This window comes from Podarcis cretensis (genome assembly GCF_951804945.1).
Source record: "Podarcis cretensis genome assembly, chromosome: 11".
Classification (NCBI taxonomy): domain Eukaryota; kingdom Metazoa; phylum Chordata; class Lepidosauria; order Squamata; family Lacertidae; genus Podarcis; species Podarcis cretensis.
The window spans coordinates 21,828,060-21,852,694 of NC_137180.1; the positions used below are offsets into that span (position 1 = coordinate 21,828,060).

The 24,635-nt window shown below is 42.0% G+C and overlaps 2 protein-coding genes across 6 annotated transcripts in view; both read left to right on the top strand.

The window, feature by feature from the left end:
• The first annotated feature begins 4,490 nt into the window (after window positions 1–4,490).
• On the top strand, window positions 4,491–19,939 carry CCDC112 (coiled-coil domain containing 112). Of its 3 annotated transcripts, XM_079995615.1 has the most exons (11): window positions 4,491–5,970; window positions 6,181–6,294; window positions 7,691–7,761; window positions 8,764–8,885; window positions 10,479–10,568; window positions 11,265–11,340; window positions 12,254–12,638; window positions 16,275–16,697; window positions 18,878–18,976; window positions 19,591–19,709; window positions 19,784–19,939. In XM_079995615.1, exons 1-11 carry the CDS (start codon window positions 5,920–5,922, stop codon window positions 19,812–19,814), a joined length of 1,581 nt encoding a protein of 526 aa, XP_079851741.1. In that variant the 5' UTR covers window positions 4,491–5,919; the 3' UTR covers window positions 19,815–19,939. The 3 variants fall into 3 exon arrangements, with proteins under 3 accessions (XP_079851741.1, XP_079851742.1, XP_079851743.1); XM_079995616.1 differs by lacking the exon at window positions 6,181–6,294 and having other exon boundaries at window positions 4,494–5,970; XM_079995617.1 differs by lacking the exon at window positions 4,491–5,970 and having other exon boundaries at window positions 5,992–6,310.
• A 3,348-nt stretch (window positions 19,940–23,287) lies between these two features.
• PGGT1B (protein geranylgeranyltransferase type I subunit beta) overlaps window positions 23,288–24,635 on the top strand; it is a 30,109-nt gene continuing 28,761 nt past the window's right edge. The window contains exon 1 of one of the 3 annotated variants that reach the window (XM_079995756.1): window positions 23,288–23,463. In XM_079995756.1, coding sequence (XP_079851882.1) covers window positions 23,330–23,463 — 134 coding nt within the window. In that variant the 5' untranslated portion in view covers window positions 23,288–23,329. The remainder of the gene's footprint in view (window positions 23,464–24,635) is intronic. The other 2 variants (XM_079995755.1, XM_079995754.1) reach the window with 2 other exon arrangements.

Below are 24,635 nucleotides of genomic sequence, written 5' to 3' on the forward strand. Positions count from 1 at the left end.
TGCCCAGAATCCTTTGAGGGGAATAATGTGATCTCAACGTGCTTTAAAGTTATAGTGTATACAGAGCCTAGCTTCCCATATTCCTCCAAAAGAGCAAGCTCCCATGTTGGGGAAAGTTCCGCTGGATGCTTTGACTTCCATTCCACTCCAGATTCTAGTAAGTTCACCCTGCACTGGCAAATCACTGCAGCAATTATCATACGAGTTGGATCAGATGTGGGAACAGGTCAGATTAATAAATCATAGGCACAGGCTATGAGCTTCAAGTGGAATTATTATTATTATTATTATTATTATTATTATTATTATTATTATAAATACCCTGCTCATCTGGCTGGGTTTCCCCAGCCACTCTGGGCGGCTTCCAGGAAAATATTAAAATACAATAATTCATCAAATATTAAAAGCTTCCCTAAACAGGGCTGCTTTCAGATGTCTTCTAAAAGTCAGAGTGCATCCTTTTGAAAGAGAGCTAGGACTAAATGGCAAATTGAGCATTTGGATCAGTCATCCCTGACTATTGCCCTACAGCTCTTATGAACTACAATTCCCATAAACCCTAGCCACTGGGCAATCTGATCAGGGTTGATGGGAATTGCAGTCCAAAACAGGAGGAAGGCACCAGGTTGAAGGAGGCTAAGCTGGATGCATTCCCATTGTAAAGAGTGTAATAAAAAACTGTTACGCAAAACAACAACTTTCAAAGAGGGTTTTTAAGAATAAAATAAAAATATTTTCCAGATGATTCTGTTCCAAGGAGTTAGACACAGATTAGATAAAAGAGGGAGAGAGCTAAAAGCCACCAATTTAAAAGGGAATGTTAAAGAAATGTAATAATACACCCCATGTGTCACCCCACCTGAGAAACAGTTTCTACGCTAATGCAATTCTGGTTCTAAACGCAGCATAAGGGGTCTCTGTAGTATAGTGTATTTTAAAATGGGGTTTTAGAGTTTTTAGGGGTTTTTGAATGTTTTATGTAGTTTTGTGGTAGTTTAATGTAGTTTTTATGTAGTTTTTCAATTTCATTGTTCTGCAAGGGACAACGACAATAAACATATCATAATTGTAATCGTATGTGTATTTGTAAACATAGTTGTCCTCCTTTATTTTCCTTGGACATCATACACAATATCTAGAGGGTAATCTGTTTAGGTGCCTAATAATGTAAGTGAAAGGAATATCGATAGAGGAATCAAAGGTTTGAAGGAATAAAATTGTATTAGACTCAAGATGGTAAGATAGAATCAACTATGTTTCTGTTAAAGACATTTGCCGGTGAATGAATAGATATAATTAATTGCACATCTTGTAAGGCCCACTGTGTAACTAAGAAAGCTCTTTAATGCACATCTGTTTAAATGACTATCCTGGTAAGGAAATACCTCTCCACTGAAAGCCTCCATCATGTTCTGCTAATGACTTTCTGGTTAGCTTAGGCTGATAAATGTGTCGTTAAGTTATCTACATGGGATTGAATCCAGACATCTTTCTGCCATCTCGAATGCATACTATTGTCACTCATGGAGAAAGTATATCTATCTAGAACGAGATTGACTCTGTGTTCACGGTCCATCCTCTCCCTTCTGATGACTGATTTGGACTGGCAGAAAGCATCACTGTACCCATGTGGCTTATGGATGTCGTATACACTGAATTTATAGGCTCACAAAACCCTGCACCCAGAGCAAATTATTCAGTATGTAAGGAAATGTGATGCTTTCCTCAGATAGGACATTAAGTTTAGTGTCCTGATCAAGGAAAGTAATAGTTCTGCTCTATTCCTCCTTGGTCAGACCATACCCAGGGTATTGTGTCCAGTTCTGGGCACCACAATTTAAGGATAATAGACAAGCTGGAAAATGTGCAGAGAAGGGCAGCCAAGATGATCAAGGGTCTGGAAACCAAGCCTTATGAGGAACAGTTGAGGGAGTTGGGTATGTTTAGCCAGGAAAAGAGGAGACTGAGGGGAGGTAGGATAACCATCTTCGAATATCTAAAGGCTGCCACATGGAAGATGGAGCAAGCTTGTTTTCTCCTGCTCTGGAGGGGAGGACCTGAACCAATGACTACAAGTTATAAGAAAGAAGATTCTGACTAAACATCAGGAAGAACTTTCTGATGGATAGAGCTGTTTGACCATGGAATGGACACCCTCGGAAGGTGGTGGGCTCTCCTTCCTTATGTTTTTAAGCAGAGGTTGGGTGGCCATCTGTCATGGATGTATTAGCTGAAATTCCTACATCTCAGGGAGTTGGACTAGATGACCCTTAAGGTCCCTTCCTTGAGAAGGGGGAGCAGTTGGTTCCCCTGCAACTTGCATGTACAAAATGATAATTTGTCTGATGGCTAAATTTGCCCATGAGTATTTAATGAAGGGGTGAACAAAAGCAGAAAAGAAAGTAAAGGATGTTGGGGAGGAGGAAAGAAGCATAGCTGGCAAGATAATTGTTTGAAGCATCACTTAAAATTATCACCAATATGACAATTTGCACCTACATCCTTATCTGACCAATACTACTATAAAGTGGTTTATAAGTGTCCTCATAAGATGTCCATAAAAGGATTTTGTCTAGTCATCTAGGCAACTTCAGCTGCCATCCTGTACACATTTACCTATGAGTAAGTCCCATTGAACTCACCGAATTTTACTTTTGAGTAGACATGTACTGTATAGATTTCACTGTAAACCTTTGTAATTGTGTATGTTTTGCTTTCATGTAATTGTTTTTGGTACAATTGGATATTTATTTACTTTTTTAACATGGTGAGATTGAGTATGAAAAAGTTTGCAAATCCCTGCAACAACAGCAACCTGAGAACAGAATGGTTGGTGATGACTCAATAAAAAAGCAAAGCAAAATCTGCATCAGAGGGCACAACATGTTCCCCTGGCATTACAGCATTGCAACTTGAGACAAAGAATTAAACAACCCTGCAGGGGCAGAACAAAGAGATATTTTCAATCTACTCCATGAAGTAATCAATAAGAACAATTCTCTTTAATGTGCTTTGATGACTATTTTCAGGCTTTAGAATTCTTCCCACTACTTGCTAATCCCTATTCAAAGTAAAATACATTTTAAAAAACCCATCAACACAAAAGAATCCAACATAATTGCAGCCACACAAACAAAAAAGGAAAAATACAGCAGGAAGGCGCTCTGAAAACACTTTATTAGACAATAAAATGTCATCAGAATAGACCATTTTGTTTTGCACCTATGAATATTTTTTGTGTCCTGCAGCTGGAAAAAACACCAGTCTGTAAAGTGATTTTCATCATGTAGTGTCTCTCTTTGATATCTGCTGCAGAAAGTTTGGTTGATGATGCTCTACGAATTTGATTTTAATCCATGTATATGAACAAAATACAGCAGGAAGATTTGTTCCCTTCTGCTCCTCCTCTTTTATCACTGTTCTCTGGCCTCTGTGCCCTGTGCACCTTCATATTAATGATGCTGGTGACTCAGTACAGCAAATTAGGTGAAACACAACACATTAATTACAGGCTGCTCTTTTTCATAAACAAAAGTACATTTGGCTAGTCTGACCTTCTGACAACATTGTGTGACCAAGATGTAGCCAATTGATGTGCAAAGACATTTCCACTCACTATCCTTTTCAAATAGTTGAGTATCAGCCACAGATTCCAATAATACAAAGAAGTGCAGAGAATCTGGAGTTTGTTTGTGTTCAGGCCCATGTTAGTGTGGAAGATTTTGCAGCCAAAACATAACTAGCAAGCCCAGCATTAGTTAATGTACTGTATGAAAGGGGTCCATGGAGCTGTATTTGCGAAAAGGCTGACAGACCATGGAAAAGTACCGTAATTGGTAGAGTCCTATGAGGGAGGAAGTAAAGGTTTGTTTTCTTCCTCTTCTCACTCTCTTCTCTTTGAATCATTGTAGCTGATTAAATGTGAACATGAACATGAAATAACTCATGAACAAGTGAATGCAGAAAGTGTTGGTGGCAGGGGAAAAATATTGGTATAAAGGTGAATTCCCTAGATGCCAAGATCCAGGTTTGGGGTGGGGGCAAGTACTCTTTGGTGAGAGAAGGTGAGAGAACAGAAGCAGAGATTCAAAATTACGTAATATGCAACAAAGTAAACATGGAAACATAGGCTGTGAGACATTTAAAATATACCCTTGTGAGTTCCAAAATTTCTGCTTCTCTTACTGTAGACAGAGTTTACTTACAAACTCTCCAAGGTCAGATTCATGTCCTTTTCCATACAGCATTCAGAAAAAGTTGCACAGATGCCTTCACTGTAATCTTTTTGGTGTCTACTAAAAACATTATTGTTTAGACAAGCTGGATGCTTAGAAAGTAGAGGTAAATTTTAAGGTTTTAAAGTAGAGCTGTGAATTTTTCTCAGTATTATTGATTTATCTTTTTGTAAACTGCTTTGAGGTGCTTTTTTTTTACAATCAAGTGGTGTATAAATTTTATAAAATAAATAAAAGTCTTTTGACATTTAAAAGTGAAGGTAATTGAGAGGTGCAGGTTCAGTCACTGATCTATCTGTTTACAGAGTTAGACTGTAAATTATTTCTGTTATGGTTCATGGTTCTTGGAAAAGATTTAAGAAGCTTGATGCAGAATACCCAATTCTGTACCGTAAATTCATCTGCAGCCATTTGCTGTCTCAAGACAAACATAGAAACGCAGCAAAGGGGGCAGGAAAAAATAATGCTGCCAAGCAATGACAGCCAGTCTGAGTTTTAGCAGCAGAATTTCCAGGTCAAGGGACGCAGCTTTGAAAAAGTACTGAGTAGCCAGAAGAAGTACTGTATGTGTCACATCCACTCCTTTAGGGGTAATGTTTGCATTTATATAAGACTTTGCTTCTAAGGGAATGTTCACATTACAGTACCAGCTTAGAGATCAGTGAAGTTTTTAATCCGTGGATTCCACAGTGATTTCCTCCCAGCTCTTTGCATCATCTTAGTGCCAGATTCATTTCTGCTTGTGTTCACGCCAGGGCATACCTGCCAGGTGCCCCAGAAAAAACAGGACATCCAGTTTTTTCCCCCGTGTGAGATTGTGGTGGTCATTTTGGGTGCTGCACTCTCGCCCCCCAAAAAGTGCTTTATTTGGAGCGAGAGTGAGCTGCGGGTCATGCGACTCACCAGGGAGCGCATGCCAGTATTGGGCCTGAAAAAGTTGGATGGTATGCTGGGTGTTGGGGGTGGGAGGGATGTCTTTACCACATGAATGCTCAATGCATATTCTGCAAAGGGCTAACCCACACTTTCTCTCTTCCCAATGTCCGCCCCCCCCAAAAAAAAACGCTCTTTAGTGTGAAGGGGACAGGTTAGGTGCGGAGCAAGGGGGAAACCGCTTGGACCTGTGTCTAGAATTGCCAAATAATAAGTGCAATCCTAAATATGTTTATTCTAAAGTCTGCTTTGGGATAGATGACCCTTTCAGCTGTGCGATTTTGATTTTTTACTGGGCGCTGCTGTGGCCTTCACAGTGCCACGAAACGCTGTTGTCCGATACAGATGTGTCAAAATCCTGGCAACCTCGAAATTACCACCCATGAGAGCATGTTCCTGTTTTTCAAAATTGTTTTTAGATGTCCCTAGTGTTGTTAAATATGCTTTTTTAACTGCTTTGTTTGGCTGTTTGCCGCCTTGGGCTTCTTTGAGGGCGGGACAGAAACGTAAGAAGGGAACAAATGAAATGCGGGGTTTTCTCCATCGATTCCTATGCGGAGGCAACCACGGCGGCAGCAACGAAAGGAAACTGCCACTGAAGGAAAAACTGGCGCTCTAGCTTCTTCTATGCGGAAGAGCGCTGCTTAGCCCCGCCCCATTGTGACGTCGTCGAGTCACGGGCCCCACGTCGTCCATAGGCAACGGCGATACGTCGCCAATGCAGCCCCGCGCTGTTTGAGGGCTGGTAACAATGGCCGCCCTAGCAACGGCAGCGCTAGCGACGGTAACCAGGAGCAACCAGGTAAATACTCCCCATCACCCTCCAACTGTATCGAGCTTTGTCTCCTTGGGCTTCTGAGTGGGGTTCTGCTTGTGGCCGCGGGAGGAAAGGCAGAGACCGAGGGTTAACACGGGACTTCGCTGGTTTCATACACGTGTCTGAAAACTACCACCGTTGCTCCCTATGCCGTCAGAGCCTCCATTAACGCGTCTGTTATTCCCGCAAATACAGGGATCCGGTACCGTCAGGACCGGCTCCGCCATGGCGCAGCGGGGATCGGGACCCTGTGAAGGCGGCGGATCCGCAACCGCCCAGCTTATGGGCCTTGTTCGCAGGAACTATTCTGTGCGTGAAAGTTCTGGTGTGCTCTGAGTTTGCCCCCAAATGCCACAGTAAAAGAATGAATCTTGGAGATATATACAGTGGTACCTCGGGCTAAGTACTTAATTCGTTCCGGAGGTCCGTACTTAACCTGAAACTGTTTTTAAGCTGAAGCACCACTTTAGCTAATGGGGCCTCCTGCTGCCGCTGCGCAATTTCTGTTCTCATCCTGAAGCAAAGTTCTTAACCCGAGGTACTGTTTCTGGGTTAGCAGAGTATGTAACCTGAAGCGTATGTGACCCGAGGTCCCACTGTATTGCAATGAGATATTGCGCTAGAATGTTTTAAAGGGACATTTAAATTCCTTTATTTGATTTGCCATTACAGTGGTACCTCGGGTTACATACGCTTCAGGTTACAGACTCTGCTAACGCAGAAATAGTGCTTCAGGTTAAGAACCTTGCTTCAGGATGAGAACAGAAATCTTGTGGCGGCAGTGGGAGGCCCCATTAGCTAAAGTGGTGTCCTAGGTTAAGAACAGTTTCAGCTTAAGTATGGACCTCCAGAACGAATTAAGTACTTAACCTGAGGTACCACTGTAGTGGTTTAATTCAACTGACTAAGATTCAGGTGAAAAATGACTGAATCAAGCATTCATCTTTTATTTTTTAAGCACCCTTGGCACTGTGGGTTAAACCACTGAGCCTAGGGCTTGCCAATCAGAAGGTCGTCGGTTTGAATCCCCGCAACGGGGTGAGCTCCCGTTGCTCGGTCCCTGCTCCTGCCAACCTAGCAGTTCGAAAGCACGTCAAAGTGCAAGTAGATAAATAGGTACCGCTCCGGTGGGAAGTTAAACGGCGTTTCCGTGCGCTGCTCTGGTTCGCCAGAAGTGGCTTAGTCATGCTGGCCACGTGACCCAGAAGCTGTATGCCGACTCCCTCGGCCAATAAAGCGAGATGAGCTCCGCAAACCCAGAGTCGGCCACGACTGGACCTAATGGTCAGGGGTCCCTTTACCTTTACCTTAAGATTCAGGTGAAAGATGACTCAATCAGGCATTCATCTTTTATTTTTTAAGTACCCTTTAAATAATAATTTAAAAAACTCCACAGTTTTTCTGTAGTGGTTAAGAGCGGTAGTCTCATAATCTGATGAACCGGGTTCGATTCCCTGCTCCACATGCAGCTGCTGGGGGACCTTGTGCTAGTCACACTTCTCTGAAGTCTCTCAGCCTCACTAACCTCACAGAGTGTTTGTTGTGGGGGAGGAAGGGAAAGGAGAATGTTAGCCGCTTTGAGACTCCTTCGGGTAGTGATAAAGCGGGATATCAAATCCAAACTCCTCTTCTTCTCCTCCTCCTCATGTTTTGGGTAAAATCACGGTTCTTTCAGTAATTCATTTGCTTTTCAACAAAATTTCAGAACTGCAAGATGAAAGCTGATCAGCCTAAGAAAGCTGAATTTCTAAGAGAAGGGGACAAACTAAATAAAGAGTAAGTGTATATCTTCTATTGTTGTATTTAAAATTACAAAGTTTAAAATTACAAAGAAACAGTTATTTTTGTCAGAAATTATAACAGGATAGTGACTTGGAACTCATATAGTTCAATATTCTTGGTTATAATAGATGGTTATAATAATCTTTAAAGGAAGTATAATCTTTGTTCAGCTTTAAAAAGGAGACTTTTGGATCATTTTGATGACCCCACCCATAGAGTTCATATATTACAAACATGTGCAGCCCAATCCTAAGCATGTTTACCCAGAAATAAGCCCTACTGTATAACACACTAGTAAATGTGCATAGGATTGTAGCTATTAGCAAAGCCCAATCAAATAAGAAAAAGTTCTTAAATCATAACATTTCCACTCAGTATGATTAGTTTAAAAGGAGCAAAATTTCTTCTTTATTATGTGACTGTTGAATTTTATATTATAATAGACTTGTCCCTAAGATAACCATCATGAAATTTGATTTGTAGTAAGGCTTTGATCAAAATCCAATTTATTATTAATTAGCATTCCTAAAGACATATGAGGACTACATTGGAGAGTATTGCCTTTGTGGTACTTACATGTTTTACGCAGCAGGGCATTTGGCTTGAGTGGCATTTTAATCAGGAAAAAGTGGCAGGATATGTGTATACAATGCAGATCTCCTGGTCATGCCTAGTTTGCCCTTAAATGAGGTGTGTTTTTATGGAAATTATAATTTTATATTTTTCTGAAAGTGATGTGGTTTAAGACTATTTCTTGATTCATTTTTTACTTATTACTAGAATAATTTACAGGTTCAAACTATAGAGTAATTAAAATTATTTATTGTATTTGCTTTGCTTGGGTGAATGCATTTTAACTGAAAAATATGAGTAGTGTATTTTTTTGTATTGCATGGAGACCTAACTGGTCAAAACGTTTTATTTTTGATTTAATTGGTACCAATGTATATTCTGTTATTTGTCAAATATGCATTTTAAACCAAACTTTGTCCCTAGACTTCTGAGCATTGAAAGGGATAAAAATATGCTTCTCTTCAACAAGAAGAGTGACTTCAGGAGGGAATATAACGTATTGGAAGAACTGGAACATCAACTGACTAAGAACCGGAAAGCAGAAAGTAAAATATTGTTATATATATATATCTATATATATATATATCTATATATATATAGATATATATATATTCATTTACCAGTTTGATTAAAAAAAGCATTTCCTGCTACATTTTATGTCCCACAAACACCACAAAAGGTAAAGGTAGCTGTGTTGGCCCATTTCTAAAATCTATATTAGGGCAATACCTTTATTAGGCTAAAGTCTCACAAAGTAGTGTGCAAGCTTCAAGTTCTCCAGAATGGTAAGCAAAACAATGAACTGAGAGAGGAAAATGCTGGGTGGTAAAGTCATGAGTTTGAATCTTGTAGGAACCTTAAGATGAAGCTTGGGAGAGGGTAGCACATGTGCAAATAAGGCTCTGTAGTATTGTAACTGCTCATTTTATTGAAATGATAATGTCAGTTACAATGAACAAAAATGAAAATGATTTTTTAAACTTGCATTTTCACAGTGTGTATCAAGTATTTTTGCCCAGGTTTTTCTTTAAAGAATAAAATATCCCCCCCCCCCCGCTTTAAAAACACGTATGTGCGCATGTTACAGCATCAAAATTCCCAAATGCAGCACCTTCTTAAGATCATTTTTGGAAGTACCGTACTTCCTATTAGCTTCCAGTGAGTTAGAAGAAATACTTTCTGCTCACACACTTGCAGAGGAGGTGCAGGTTGGATCTCACTTATAATTTAACACTGTGGTTGTGTAAAAGTTGTTGCTACAAATTGAGAATTTACTAATAAGTGTATGTATAAAGAGGGACGCAGGTGGCGCTGTGGGTTAAAGCCTCAGCGCCTAGGGCTTGCCGATCGAAAGGTCGGCGGTTCGAATCCCTGCGGCGGGGTGCGCTCCCGCTGCTCGGTCCCAGCGCCTGCCAACCTAGCAGTTCGAAAGCACCTCCGGGTGCAAGTAGATAAATAGGGACCGCTTACCAGCGGGAAGGTAAACGGCGTTTCCGTGTGCGGCTCTGGCTCTGGCTCTGGCTCTGGCCAGAGCAGCGATGTCACGCTGGCCACGTGACCCGGAAGTGTCTCCGGACAGCGCTGGCCCCTGGCCTCTTAAGTGAGATGGGCGCACAACCCCAGAGTCTGTCAAGACTGGCCCGTACGGGCAGGGGTACCTTTACCTTACTATGTATAAAGAGGCATGCTAACAGATGCCTGCATACTTTCTTGAAAGTAATCCTGTTGAACATGGAGGCACATTTGAGTAAATACGCATAGGATAGCCTGTATGACGGATAACATAACAACAACATTTTGCAGAAGATGTCCCATTCTCTGTGTATTTTGGTTATATGAAACTATCATTAACACCCAGATCCTAAATACACTGTTCATTATCCAGATCTCCTTGAGCTTTCAGATGTGCTCATATTGCTCCTGGATGAAGGGTTTTCTATTTTCACTTAAATGGAAGGGCACCTCTGCCAGCATGTCCTTCTTATTTGTGAACTGGAATACCTGCGCCCTTAAGGAATTGTTGAATTGGGGCAGCAAACATTATACTGATTTCTGTAGTATTTCCATAGAATGGACTGAAGATGCTTTAAAATGAAGGTGTAAGGTGATTTATTTATTTATTTTGCTTACTTTCACAGAAGCTAATATCCAACAAAAACTGGGCAGAATTTATAACAATGTTAAAGGACTCCAACGACAATTAAAACATGTAAAGCCAACCCCAGAATGTAAGTCTTATTACTAATGTTTTTGCTAGGAAAAAGAAAATCCTTATAATTTGCCTGAATAATTGTGTTGCAGATTGACACTTTCCCTGTGTTTTAGCTCTGAAAGGGTTTTCATTGTGCACTTGGCTGATATTGGATTAAACTGAACACAGTTGCAGCCCAGTTTACAAAGTCTGCAGTCCTCTGCTCACATACTAGGGACTTAATCTAACGGAAGTCAGTGAGACTTATTTCTGAGGAAACCTTCATTATATCATGCTGAAGGTCTCTTCTATGTTGGCCTGCAACGTATAAGAGCAGGGAACTGCCAAACTGCTGTTATTCAATGAACGTTAATTCTGCTTTAGCTGTGATAGGTGGAAGTGTCATTTCGTTATGTGATCAAGCTCACTTGTTTGTGCGGTAATGATAATAATAATAATAATAATAATAATAATAATAATATATTGTACCCCACCCATCTTACTAGAACTGGATTATTATAGATCTATTCCTGACATAAATTCACTAGGTGGCTGTTGAAGGATATTTGGAACTGTAGATGATGTTTGCATTAGCAGAAATGTCCTGGTTTTATCTCATTTCCCTTTTCTTTAAATTTGGTTATTTTACAATGTGTTAGTATTTTTAAAGCATCTGGTGTGAGCAAACCTCTCTATTTTAATATATAAACTTAAAGTTCTCTCTATTTTGTAGTTGTTGACAGACTCAGAGAAATGATGGAAGACGCTGAAATGTCAATAAATGCTTTTAAAGAAGAACAGCGACAAAAGTATTTTATTTTTATTTAAAGCATTAATATCCTGACTGTTTTTGATAGAGCTAAAGTGGTTAATAGCAAAGTTAAATCAACATAACAACACTAGAAGCAGAACAGAGAATAAAAAGTAACTACTAAGTTTCTAGCAGTTAAAAGTTATTCAGTTTAACATTTATGGGTTAAAATCCGGTCCTTAAAAGGAAGGTTTTAGCAATTTAAGCCTTTTTAAAATGGTTTTAGCAAGCCACTTAAAAAGGGGCATGGTGTAAGTCCTTTTGGAGAGAGTTCCAGATTCTGGGCACAGCTACCATGAAAGCCCTCTTATCTTGTACATCATATGCTCTGGTTTTAAATCTGATAGTTGTTATACTAGAAGAGCCTTTCCCAACCTGGTGCCCTTTAGATGTTTTTGACTACATTTCTTATCAGCCTTAGCCAGCATGGCCAATGATGATGTATTATGAGAACTTTACTCAAGAAGAGGCATAGGCAAACTCCAGCCCTCCAGACGTTTGGGACTACAATTCCCATCATCCCTAGCTAACAGGACCAGTGGTCAGGGATGACAGTATTTCCCAATTTTCAGGAATGCATGCCGCCCTACATCTACATAGACAAGAGAGTGTTTATATGACCTTTTGGCATAAGTACTGTCTGAAAACTTACTATTCCAACGTTTTGCTGCCACTGTCAGGCTCCAGTTGTTGAACACATCCAATAATTTAGGCATCCTCAGTGGGATTTTTGACTTTGATCAGCTTGCCTTCCAAAACTACTTTACAAATCTACTCAGTTTCAAACATATTTTTCCAGGCAAGCATGGTTGGTACTAGTCACATAGTTATCCAGATCTTACTGTCTTTAGGATTGTTGGATAGTTATTTTGCTAATTGTTAATGGTTTGTTAATTATGCTTTTATTTAAGATATGAGGAGCTTCTGAGAGAGGAGAAGACAGCTACTAATGAGATTAATGCATTGGAGAAAAAAATTGAGCTCTGGGCATTAGGTACTTCAGCAACAGGAAATACGCTTAAACAAGGCATGCTTGTAGTGGATAAAAAGACACAAAATCACCTGCCTCCTGGAGTAGTTGAGCTTGATAAATTCCTTCAACAGACAGGGGGCAAGCAAGGAGGTTGGGATGTATATGATCACCAAGAATTTTTGAAATTGTGGACAAAGCATAAAGGAAAACCATCGTACATTGATGAAGTCCTTGATCATCTTCCTGACAGAACAAGGGAGGATATTCTGCAGCATGAGAAATGGTATCAAGAATTTCTGATTTTAGAAGCACAAAAAAAGGAGGTGAGATAATGTTGCTAATTAGCATTTGCCATTTTAACAACTTTGTGTCAAAAACAATGGGACAGTTCACCCTCTTTTCTTCATCCCTAGCTCTGCTGCTATGGCTTTCTTTTCCTTTGCTGGTAAGCAGGACATGCTAAAGGTAAAGGGACCTCTGACCATTAGGTCCAGTTGTGGCCGACTGAGGTTGCGCTGCTCATCTCGCTTTATTGGCTGAGGGAGCCGGCGTACAGCTTCCGGGTCATGTGGCCAGCATGACTAAGCCGCTTCTGGTGAACCAGAGCAGCACACGGAAACGCCATTTACCTTCCCACCGGAGCGGTACCTATTTATCTACTTGCACTTTGATGTGCTTTCGAACTGCTAGGTTGGCAGGAGCAGGGACCGAGCAACGGGAGCTCACCCCGTTGCGGGGATTCGAACCGCCAACCTTCTGATCGGCAAGTCCTAGGCTCTGTGGTTGACATGCTACTTTTTAAATATTCAGTAGGTGGTAGTATTCTGTCATTTTATCCAGGAGAAAACAGTATTGTGCCTTTGAGAGAAAAACTTGTCCTTCATAGGGTTTTGTATAGGGCCACTCCTCCCACCTTGCAAACTTTATTGTTCAATGCCTCGGCTTTGTACTATCAGAGGGCATAACTTTGCAGCCTTAGACACACACTTAGTTGTTTCTCTAATCACCAGCTGTATTGGTATTGACCTGGAGTTTATTCCTTGTTGAGATGTTTAGCCACAGATAGGAATCGTTCTCTGCTCCCTTACACAGTTGTGGCTTCAGTTTACAGGAGCGTTTGCTGGGAGGAGACTCCATATCCTTCTGTATCCTGTGGAGCCATTGAACCTCACCCTGGTTGCAGCTGCTGTTTCTGCTGTTATCCTAGGAGCTGCCTTTTCCGCAGCATTCTTTGTTTCCTTTGCCCTCTCGCCTATTGTAGGGGCTGCTGAGATAGCTGCTGTCACTGTGGCCACCACTAAGCCACTTCCTAGCTTCTTTTGACTTACCCCACCTTCTGGTTGTGGGTGCCCACTCCATAGCTACCACTACTCTATTTTTCTGTTCTCTCCTTAGCACCCCTTGTCCTCAGCCCCTTCTCTAGAAATTGAATGGAATATGAAAGTTACTATTGCCCTCCACTAACATATCCCCAACATCTGTCTGAGCCAGTCAGATCAGGAATGTGCCACTTCATCCTAGTGGCCACTGACCCTAGTCTTAATTATTTATAAAAACAGATTTTTTTTTTTTTTAAAGAACCCAGCTACTCTGTCAATTAAAAAAATTAAAGATTGCTAAAAATATTTTTTCGTCCAAGGATTACATGCCCAGGTTTTTGGGTAACAAAATTGTAATCCTGATCATTTCCTGAACAGTTTACAAAGTAAGGGTCATTCTGTACGTTACTTTCACTGCATAGAGGCTTCATTACATGGTAGTTTTTAATTTGTGGGGAACAGCTTAGGGTACAGGTGTGGCAGTTTTTGCCATACTAGCACATACCTTTTCTTTCTGGAATTTTGTGCTGGCAAACATAATCTGAAATCTCTTAAATTGCAGTGGAATTTAGGCAATAAGTCTAAGCAGGTAACTTGGGAATAAGTATGTGTGGCGTTCGTACGGAGCCCCCAGTCGTCTCACAGACTATTGACCCGTACACCACTAATCCGCTGCCACCAACCAGGTCCTCCCTGGCAAAATCACTTCAGTCTCAGCTTTTCAATTAATAAAGAAGAGTGTATTTTATTTCAGACACAAACAAAACTTTTACAGCATTCCAAACATTGTTGCTCTTTACTTTCTTAGTCTTATTTTCCTCTCTCTATCTCTTTTACCTCCCCACGCTCAAGAACCCACTGCCCTAACTGTCTCTCTATTCCCAACTGCCTTTTCCAACTGCCTTTCCCAACCCACTAAAACCAACCAACTGCCCATCAACAACTCCCAACAAACTCCCCCCAGAACTCCACCCAGAACTAGTTTTATGGTCTTGACCCACTGACTCCACCCCCTGGGTCCTGTCTATGTAACCTATTTAACTATTTCCCCTCCAGCACTCTCTCATATATGTTAACGTCACAGTATGGAGTTACTCATTCTGCCTGAACCTTGTGTTAAAGCCCAACTGTTGCTGCTTCTTTGCAGATTTGAATGAGAAGGGAGTAGTTTGCCATAGGGAAGCTTTAGGCAGGTAGATGAAACTTATTTTTCACACAATATGGGGCTTCCCCATAGCTGGCAAGAAAATAGTTGGGGGGTGTGTGTGTGTGTGTGTGTGTGTGTGGAATTGTGATGTTGATTTGAGAACTGGCAACTAAAAGGATTAAATGCCTCCTCCCACCCAAAGTTCTCCCCTGCAAATTGTCCCTGCCTGGCCCAGATTTCCATAGGAAAATCGATGACTAGGCCAGTGGTTTTCAACCAGTGTACCATGGCACCCAGGGGTGCCTTGAATGATGATCAGGGGTGCCACAGGCAACACTGGCTTCTGTCCCTCTCTGTCTCTGCCTCCCAAAGGCTTGCACAGCTGTTTGTTGCAGCAGCCAAGGCCACAATGTGCTCCGCAGGCAAATGGTGCCTCTGGGGCTGGCCAGGGGGTGCTGGTTGCCAGGAGCTGAGGTGGCCTTGGAGTAAGCAAGGATGCAAGCAGGTAAGGGAGCCCGGCCAGCCAGCCTGTCAGCCGTTGCTGTTGGGAATAGACAGACAAGTCCCAGGTCCTTGTGGGGCAGTGTGAGGAGGCACCTCTCTTTGGGGCAGGAAGGGCAGCTCAGAGACCGGGGTGGCAGCTGCAACTGCCTGGAGGACTCACAAGGAGAAGGGAGAGGAGAGGAGGCTGAGAGAGCCCTCCACAAGGGAGGATGAGAGGCTGCCAGCTCTGCAGGCAAGGGGTAACATCACAGGGCTCCTGAGCCCTACATGGGGGGCTGCGCTGCAGAAATAATATAGTCGGTTAAGGGAGCAGTGGGCTCAAAAAGGTTGAAAACCTCTGGACTAGGCATTAAAGAAGTTGGGGCAAAACCTGTAATTTGCCTTAAGTTAAATGCCAAAGGCATGAATGAGTCAATGTCAGCTACATTATTGCAGCCCTGTTTAAATCAAGAAGACAACAACAATGAAGTGGGTTACAGAACTGCCTCTTATATGGCAAGGCTTTATACAGACTGGTTAAGTAAATACTACAGTAAGCCCGCAACTTACTCAGGAGTTATGTTCCAGGGATTGCATCTAAAGCCAAAATTACATATAGTCAGAACACATTGAGTTCAGTGGCAGATGGGATTGCCGAAGTCATTTTATTGGAACCCCGCCTCCTTTTCACCCCTTTAATTTTTTTCAAAAATATTTGCCACATAAAGCTGGATATGCACAGGTTAAATGCGCATAAGTTGCAAGCTTCCTATATTGGCATTTGATGCGGAGGGTTCAAAGCATTGTTAAGTGGTTTGTTGAGGAAAATCTCATAAGATTCTGTTAAGAAACCACACCTACTTTTTCACTCTACATGAAAAATAGCCAAGTTCCTAATTGACATGAGTTTCTAATAGTAAGGATTTTGAAATATATTGTTCATTTTTGATAGCCCTCAGAAAGCTGGAACTAATGTGACAATATAATCTGCTTCAATTGGTCTGTTCTAGTCCATTCAAGAATGGAAGAGAAAAAAGCTACAAGAGAGAGAGATAATCTTAGCCCAGAAGAAGCAGCAGCAGCCAGAGGAAGGGCTCACTACAGCTAGGCTACAGCATGCAGCCGCCCAGAAGCAAAAAGTTGACGAGGAAAGGAAAAAACGACTGAAAGAACTTGAATTGTGGAAAATGCAAAAAGCAATAGAATATTCCACGAAACAGGCTGCTCAGCTACAAGCAGAGGAACAGAAGGAGAAGAAAAAGCAGAAGGAACGGCAGCGGCAATGTCATATAAAGTTGCTGTTGGAAGACTATAGTAGGCAGAAAAAGGAGGAGGAAGAGCTTTTGAGATTTGAGAAGAAAAAGAGAGAGGAAGCTGAAAGGGAAGAGAAGAGAAGAATTGCTGCAGAAGAAATTCTTAAGTTCCAAGAGCGAGTGAGTATTGATCTCCTGCATATTTACTTCACATTCCTCCTTGTGTAGCAAAACAGAACAAAGATACCAAAATACATGGTATCGAAATGCACGACAAGTTTCTTAGCAATACATGTTGATCTTTACACCTGCCTTTAATTGGTGCTGCCTGTGGTACAGCAACAAGTCCCAGTGCTTACTATTACAGGTTGATCTCTTTGCCCAGGGTGAATAAGAACTGAGACAAACTTGTGAGCGTTCAATTGCTGTATAACGCTGGAACCAATACTTGGAGCTGCATGTCTCCTCCTCCTGGAAAAGGGAGAAGGACTAGCTACGTGTGTGGTTTCCAAAGCATACACCCTCCACCTTCAAGGCTGCATGCTGGGCTCCTTCCTCCTCCCCGGGCAACATTCTTCAAGTAGGCAGAGAGAAAAGCAATGGGTGAGACAATTCCAAAGCTTTGCATTGGAAATATGTGCCCCAATTGGCCCTCTCTCTCTGCAGGAGTGGGAAACGGAGAGAAAGAAATGCAAGTATACTGTGGCCAGTTTGTTATCCGTACTTTCTCTGTTAAAGAGGTAGTAGTAGTAGTAGTAGTAGTAGTAAGAAGAAGAAGAAGAAGAAGAAGAAGAAGAAGAAAAAATAGATAGATAGATAGATAGATAGATAGATAGATAGATATTATTTATACCCCGCCCATCTGGCTGATAGTGCTGGCTGATAGTTCCCTCTCCCCTTGATGTGCGTTGGAGAAAGAGAATATTTCTGTATTTTATCTCTGAAATGTATTCGCCACCCTTCAGAGAATTGACACTTATTGGGCAGTTACAAAACAGTAAAAGAAAAGTGAGTATTTTTCTCGGGGTAGATAAGAATTGGATTCAGGCAAGGCAAATGTGTATCCTACTCCTGCTGTAGTTTCACTGGCTGAGTCTTGCCCCTTCACCCCTCAAAGAGACTGCTGGTTGGTTGGTTGGTTGGTTTGTGTCAGAAAGTTTACATACCATTTGCTTGTAAGTAAGCCTCTAAGTGGTTTACAGAAGTATAAAATAAATAAAATTATCATTAAAAACAGTTGTTTAAAATACTTAAAAGATTATTAAAATCAACAGTACCTAAAAGAAATAAAACACATGTAACTTCTGCATGTCTGGATAGGCTCACTGAAACAAAAATGTTTTAGTGGCTGCTAAAAAGAGTCAGTGAAGATGCCTGCCTGACGTCAGTAGGTACAGAGTTCTAAAGTAGGTGGTGCATTTTGCACAAGAACCAACTGCCCTGCAGCAGGGGAGGAAAAAATGGTTCATAACAGCCACCTCTTCTAATAGCATGTTTTACTCTCTTAATAGTATGTTCTTGTTCTTACTGATCTAATTAATGTAAGCCGCCCTGGGAGCCTTGTTGGTTGAAGAGGGAATAGAAATAGTTTTAAGTAAATAAACATTACAAAAACCCAGATATTTTAAGATAAAGGTCACTGCATAAAATAACTAAAACCTCTAAAAGTTGGGGATGTTTAAAAGAGTGGAAAAATAAAAGCTTGTTTGACTAGTGCTAAAATGAGGACAAAGTGGGTGCCAGGCAAGACTTCCTGCGGGGAAAACATTCTGCAGCTCAGATTCCACCCCCCAAAAGGATCCCCTGTCTCTGCCTGCCTTACTTGCAAAGCCTGTGACGTCTGGAAAAGAGTCTCTAGAGTAGATATCATAATGTAGGCAGAGTGATAAAGAGAAATTGATTGAGCAGATACAACCATGCAGATCCCAAAAGATGTGCACCAGCGCGTAGAGTTAAGCCTGGAAGGGAACAGTGACCCCTTGAGGTTGTGGAGGAAGCACAGTGTTTAATGGCAGCTTGACATTCATGATCTTCTAGGACTTGGGGAGGGAAGTTTGTATAAATGAAAATAACTCTCTCCCTGTGTCCTCTGGGGAATAAATAGTGCAAAAGTGGTCAGGCAAGGGTATGAAGGATGGGGGGGGGTGAACTCCCACCCTGATTATTTGTAAGCTTAACTTAGCAGAGGGCTTTGTGTACTAACTTTCACTGAACGTTACTCTCAAAAAGAGTTGGTTGATCTTGGTTATTTAAACACTGTTGCATAAGAAGATGCTTTGTTTTGCTTGAAAATTAGTACTATTAATTCTAAAGAGATTTTTCCCCCACTGTATTTTATTCTTTCACTGTATTTTGTTTAGGATTTATCTAAAGTTGTGTTTAAGATTCAAGAAAAACAGGCAAAGGAAGACGAAAAAATAGAAAAAGAAAGAAGATTGAGAGAAAAGTTGAGAGAGAAGGTAATACGTGAATTTGTCATGCAGCTCATCATAATCCATTTGTTCACACTAACACCCCATTTCACACACCACCCATTCCCTCCTCCCATTGACTCCATTCGCAATTTCCCATCCATACCACCACCACATGCAGATTGCAGCAGCTGAGAGCTGAACTTGGATCAGGACGAGGTATTGGGGACCTTGACACACCTCTTCCAGCAATGATCCTAAACCGTATTAAACCCTTCATAACTGTAGTTTGCATTGCTGAAAAAGGAATGAATGGGACATTTTTGGTAGTATAATCAGGAGGCATTGGTGGTCTGATCTGCTGTAGAGAGTGGAGAACGTTAAGGTTTTGCCTACCTTGATGGCCCTGATCTGACTCAGGGAGGATTCTCCCCTTAGAATTTTTTATTTTTAACTGAAAACCTTAGGGGTTCCCCCTTGAAAATGCTGATTCTTCTCCAGTTCCATTTTTGTTAGAACTCACATTGAATATTTGTATTTAATCACAAAGTGAGTCCAAGGCAAAACAACATCAATGGAGGGCTTGCATTTTGGCTTCTACATAATAGCTACTGTTTGCAGTTGCCTTTTAGGATGATTTTTAAAGTTTTCACTGTCAACAGGTTGGAATGAATGTTCCTCGAGACCCACGTAGGCTGTTGAAGCCTACAAAAGTTTGGGAAGAACGAACAAAAGAGATTGGACCAGAAGGTTCCGGGCCACTTCTGCATATTCCGCACAGGTAAGGAAACAAAAGCTATTTGTATGTTTTAATGTAATTCATCCCAGAATGTTTACCCCTCTTTATTTTTACAGGGCTGTCCCAAGCTGGCGACAAGGACAATAGTTGGATGGTTGCACAGTTTTACTAGAAGATAAGCAAAGCATGTATAAATTTCCTGAATAATTGTTTTACTATTCCTGTTATTGTTTTTGTAAGACTTTATTATGTAATAAATGATGTATATTTTATATAGGGTATGAATTTTTGTAAATTTGCATTCTATGTCATGTATATTTTATCTTTTATTTAACATCCTTATGTATATTACACCAAAAATTACTAGTAAAATGTGTAAAAATGCACTGTTTCTCACTTTATTTGAATTTTCTTATTTGCCCCCTTGAATCTGTATTTAGCAATTTAGTTCTAGGCATGTGACTATAAATGAATGCATTGTTTTATAATAAATTTAATTACATTATAAATTCTTTTTTGCTGGGTTATTGAGTTGATAAGTCAAATTTGTCCCATACTATTTTACTTATTATCTTACATTTATGTATTGACTTCCTATCAACATGGAACCCCAGATGTTGTACATGGTTGTCAGGCAAACACCTATCCAGGTTTGCTGCTAATAATCAGATTGTTCAAGGAAATTAAAAGAAAGGGCAACTCTAAAAGGATATCTCCAAATTGAGTGAATGGGCTGTAAAATTGCAAATGCAGTTCATCGGAAGTAAGTATAAATTGATGCACATTCGAGCAAAGAATAATAATTACATTCACATATACACTCATGCGGTCTGAACCAGCAATGACTGACTTGGAATGAGACGGTTGGGTCAAAGTGGAAAGCTCGATTAAAACGTCAACCCAGTATGCGACAGCTATGAAGAAGGCAGATTCCATGCTTGGAATTATTAGGAAAGGAATTTAAAATAAAACTGCCAATATCATCATGCAGTTATATAAATCTATGGTGCAACAACTCAGTTCTGGTCACCACACCTTTTAAAAGACATCTGAAGGCAGCTCTGTTCAGGGAAGTTTTTAGTATGTGATGCTGTGTTGTGTTTTTACTACTTTTTGTTGGGAGCCACCCAGAGTGGCTGGGGGAACCCAATCAGATGGCAAGCCAGCAAACTTACTTTATTTATTTTATTTATTTTTATTATATTTTATTGAAAGAATATTTTAGAACTGGAAAAGGTTCTGAAAAGGACAGCCAAAATGATAAAAGGGCCTAGAGCAACTCTGCAATAAGGAAACAACATCTGGGGCTTTTTAAGTTAGTGAAAAGTTGGGTACGTGTATGGTGGAGGGATAAACAATTATGCCTGAGGTTGAGAAAATAAATAGAAAGTTTTTCTCCCTTTCTCATAAAACTTGGGAGTTATTTAATGAAGTTAAATGTTGGAAGGCTCAGGATGGGGACCCAACATACAGTTAAGACTATGGAATTTACTCCCACAAGAAATTGTGATGGCCACCTACTTGGATGGCTTTAAAATAAGCTTATAGAGAAATTAATGGAGGGTGGGCCCTTGGGCTCCTTTGGGAAGAAGGGCAGGATATAAGCTAAGAGTACCTCTGAATACCAGTTGCTGGGAATCATGAGTGGGAAAAGCACTGTTGCATTCAGGTCCTGCCTGTGGCGTCAGAGGCATCTGGCTGGCCACTGTGAAAAGATGCAGGACTAGATGGGCCTTTGACCTGATTCAACAGCACCCTTATGTCCTTAAGGCACCAGACTCCTCCCTCCATCAAGTGTCACATGGCAGCTGCTACGCTTATCTGGCTGCAGCAAAGGAGAGAACAGAAGGAATGCAAGGCCACTGTATCAGTGCAGCTGAGATACCAGCAACTTTTGGTGCCTCCTGTCAGCACTTTCCCATTTAAGGTGGTTATTAAAACAACTTGTAACTAAGAACTTGAAACCGGGCTTGCTTGTTTCCTTCTCCCACCACATCCACTTTCCTTTTGTGTCATCTTTTTATATTGTAAGCCTGACTGGAAGGACGGCCTTTCTCATCAACTTACAAACTGTAAAATGCTGCTGTTGTGACTACTTTGCAGTCTTTTTAGCCGTGGACACCCTCACATTGTGCAGTAAATCTTGCAGTTAAATTAAAAAATATTTAAAAATTGAGGGAATCCTTCAAAGAAGATCATTTTTGCTCAGAAAGCTAATCTGGATGTTGGGTTTGAGCCATGATTGTCACTGCAGCGATGGAATAAAATGAGTATTAAAAAGCATGGCATTACAGCTGTTGCCATAGCTGTCAACCGTCCCTTATTTGGCGGGAAACTCCCTTATCCCAGTGCTGTTTCCCGCTGCTGTCCTGGATTGATGATGTCCCTTAAATTTCCCGGGTTTCATGCTCTCCCAGCTCGGGAGGGAAGCAGCAGCTAGGGGTCCTCCGCCGCGAGAGAGAGCGCACGCACGAGCTGCTGCGTCTCCGTCTCCCTTTTCCCCCTCGGGCGCGTCGTGGGGAGGCGGCGGGCTGGCAGGCAGCCCCTCTCTTGCGAGACTTCCGCCGTGCTGCCAGGGGAAGCCAGAGGCGGCCGCGGCGGATGAGGAGATGGCCTGAGGGAGGAGGAAGAGTGGGGGTGGGGAGGGATGCAGAAGGGCGACGTTTCAGTTGCCGCGGAGGTGCTGCAACCACCTCATGTCGGGCTCACGGGCGGCGTGGGCGAGAGTCTCTCTCCCTCCCTCCACCCTCTCAGGCGGGGAAGGGCCGATGGAACTCCTCGCACCAGGACAACGGCAGCCCCGACGTGCTGCTTAGCATGTCCTCCAACCAGTGCGACATCTTAATGTAGTTATTTCCCCCTCTGCATTCCTTTCCTAACTCTATTTTTATAAATCATTTGTTCAAATGTTTACTACAAGTTTTCTGTCAATCCTACCAATGTATGTAACTCTTTACAATAGCTTTTCAACTAACAAAGAATGGGGAAAGTTTATAATTTAAAGAATTTCGAATTCTACCTGTAAGCTTTGCCATCTCGAGGTCCTTCATGAGTTTTGTCTGCCACTCTTCTTTGGTGGGAGTTGTAGACCCTTAGGATCATCTAGTCCAACACCCTGCAAAACACAGTCAGTGGGAGCCAAAGCAGCCTGGCTCCATGAGTGCCGGATTTCTGTATAAGCTAAGCCAAAATCCCTTATTTGGGCTGCTGATCCCTTATTTTCGAGGCTGCTGGTCCCTTATTTTCAAATCTGTCAGTTGACAGCTATGGCTGTTGCCATTGTGTGGAGCTGCTCTGTATGCAGGTTAGGGTTTTTTGTTTTTGTTTTTTACCACTCCAGCACCAACATTTTCTTCTTTTTAAAAGGCGTTTATTTTGGAAGACTAGTAACTCTCAAGCGCCTATACAAGAAAACGTGGCATTCTCCCGTCAATGCTCCCCAACCCATCGAAGGCGCTTCCTATTTAAACGACGGCCAGTTTTCTGAGCTCGCCTCTGATTGGCGCCCATGCCGGCTGGCCCCGCCCCTTGGAGCCGCACGCGGACCCTCCTCCCTCCGCCCCCAATTAGCGCCGCGCCTCCGCCGCCCCACGTGACCCGCCGGCCGCTGCCGGCGGTGACCGACGCTGCGCGCGCGCGGGGTTAGGGAGCGGTTGGCCAACATGGCGGCGTCGGAGGAGGACGGGGGCTTCGGGGACGGAGAGCGGCTGGATTTCCTGAAGGAGCGGCACGTGCGGTTCTTCCAGCGCTGCCTGCAGATCCTGCCCGAGCGCTATTCGTCCCTGGAGACCAGCAGGTAGCCCTCGCGGGGGTGGGAGAAGGAGAAGCGCCTGCCTCCGGCGGCTGGGCATCCCGTGGCGTCTCTTCCTCACGTTCATTCTCGCGTGTCAGGGAGCGCAGCGGTGGCGGCAGCCCCCGGACCTCTGGACCTGCCCAAGGTTTCATTTCGAAATCTGATTTTCTGCTTCCCTAACCCCGTCCAACTCTCGACCCCCCCCCCCCAATCCATGTTGGTTGTGGTATAGCTCAGAACTGAGGGGAACTCTGTGTATGCTCTTTGGGTACTCTTGCTCATGTTAAGCTTCAACCCAATTGGTAAAAGGTAGAGTTTGTTATGTACAGGTATGTATGCATGTATTCATTCATTCATTCATTTTCTATGCTGCCCTTCATCCAAAGATCTCAGGGTGGTTCACAGCATAAAAATATAAACTGACTCTATCCTAGCTTTTCAGATAAGAGCAATGGTGAAGAGGTGAGGAACGCCGTGTCCTTTCTCTTTAAAGTCCACTAAATTCATGTGCTTAAACCTAGTGGCTGAAAACCGTCTTTGGTGCTGAGGCTTAACAAGTGTTGGCTGAACATGACATGGTGAGGTCTGTTTCTGTTCTGCTTTCTTGTAAGATGAACAAAAACAGGAAGGAGGTACAGAAGGAATGTGAAAAGGAGAAACTTGTTCCCAGATGTGCCAGCTAAGATGATTATCGCAGCTCAACTTGTTTTGGAGTACAAGTTGAGCTTGTTTTGGAATGCAAGTCGAACGCTCCTTCATACAATACAACTTGTTTTGGAATACAAGTTGAACGCTCTTTCAGAGCCTTGGTCTCAGTTGGGAGCAACACCTCCTTTATGCAAAGAGAAATAATTTTAGTACAGCACAAAAGCAAATACTTTACTTTATTGGCTTCACCAGAATCTTTTCAGTTTCTTCCTCTTCTATCTTCTCTATTACCGCTTCCTGACCCAACTTTCAGTTTAGTTGTTTCCAAACTTTTTTTTTGGCCACTGCTCTCTTGGTTCCATAAACTTGGTTCCTCAATGCCCCCTACTCTATAAAAAGCATTATTCAGAATCGTGGTTTACACAACCTACCAGGGAAAGTAATAACACAGTAAAATTCAAAATAGTAACAATTACAGTATTCAAAATCGAATTAAGCTAAATAGTTTTAACTGAACAAAACTGATG

Bases quoted from the DNA above. Each gene is read 5' to 3' on its own strand.
- CCDC112 (XM_079995615.1), top strand. From the start codon at position 5,920: ATGGCCGCCCTAGCAACGGCAGCGCTAGCGACGGTAACCAGGAGCAAC. The intron at 10,569-11,264 runs GTAAGTCTTATT...TCTATTTTGTAG, and splicing joins TGTAAAGCCAACCCCAGAAT to TTGTTGACAGACTCAGAGAA. The intron at 12,639-16,274 runs GTGAGATAATGT...GGTCTGTTCTAG, and splicing joins TAGAAGCACAAAAAAAGGAG to TCCATTCAAGAATGGAAGAG.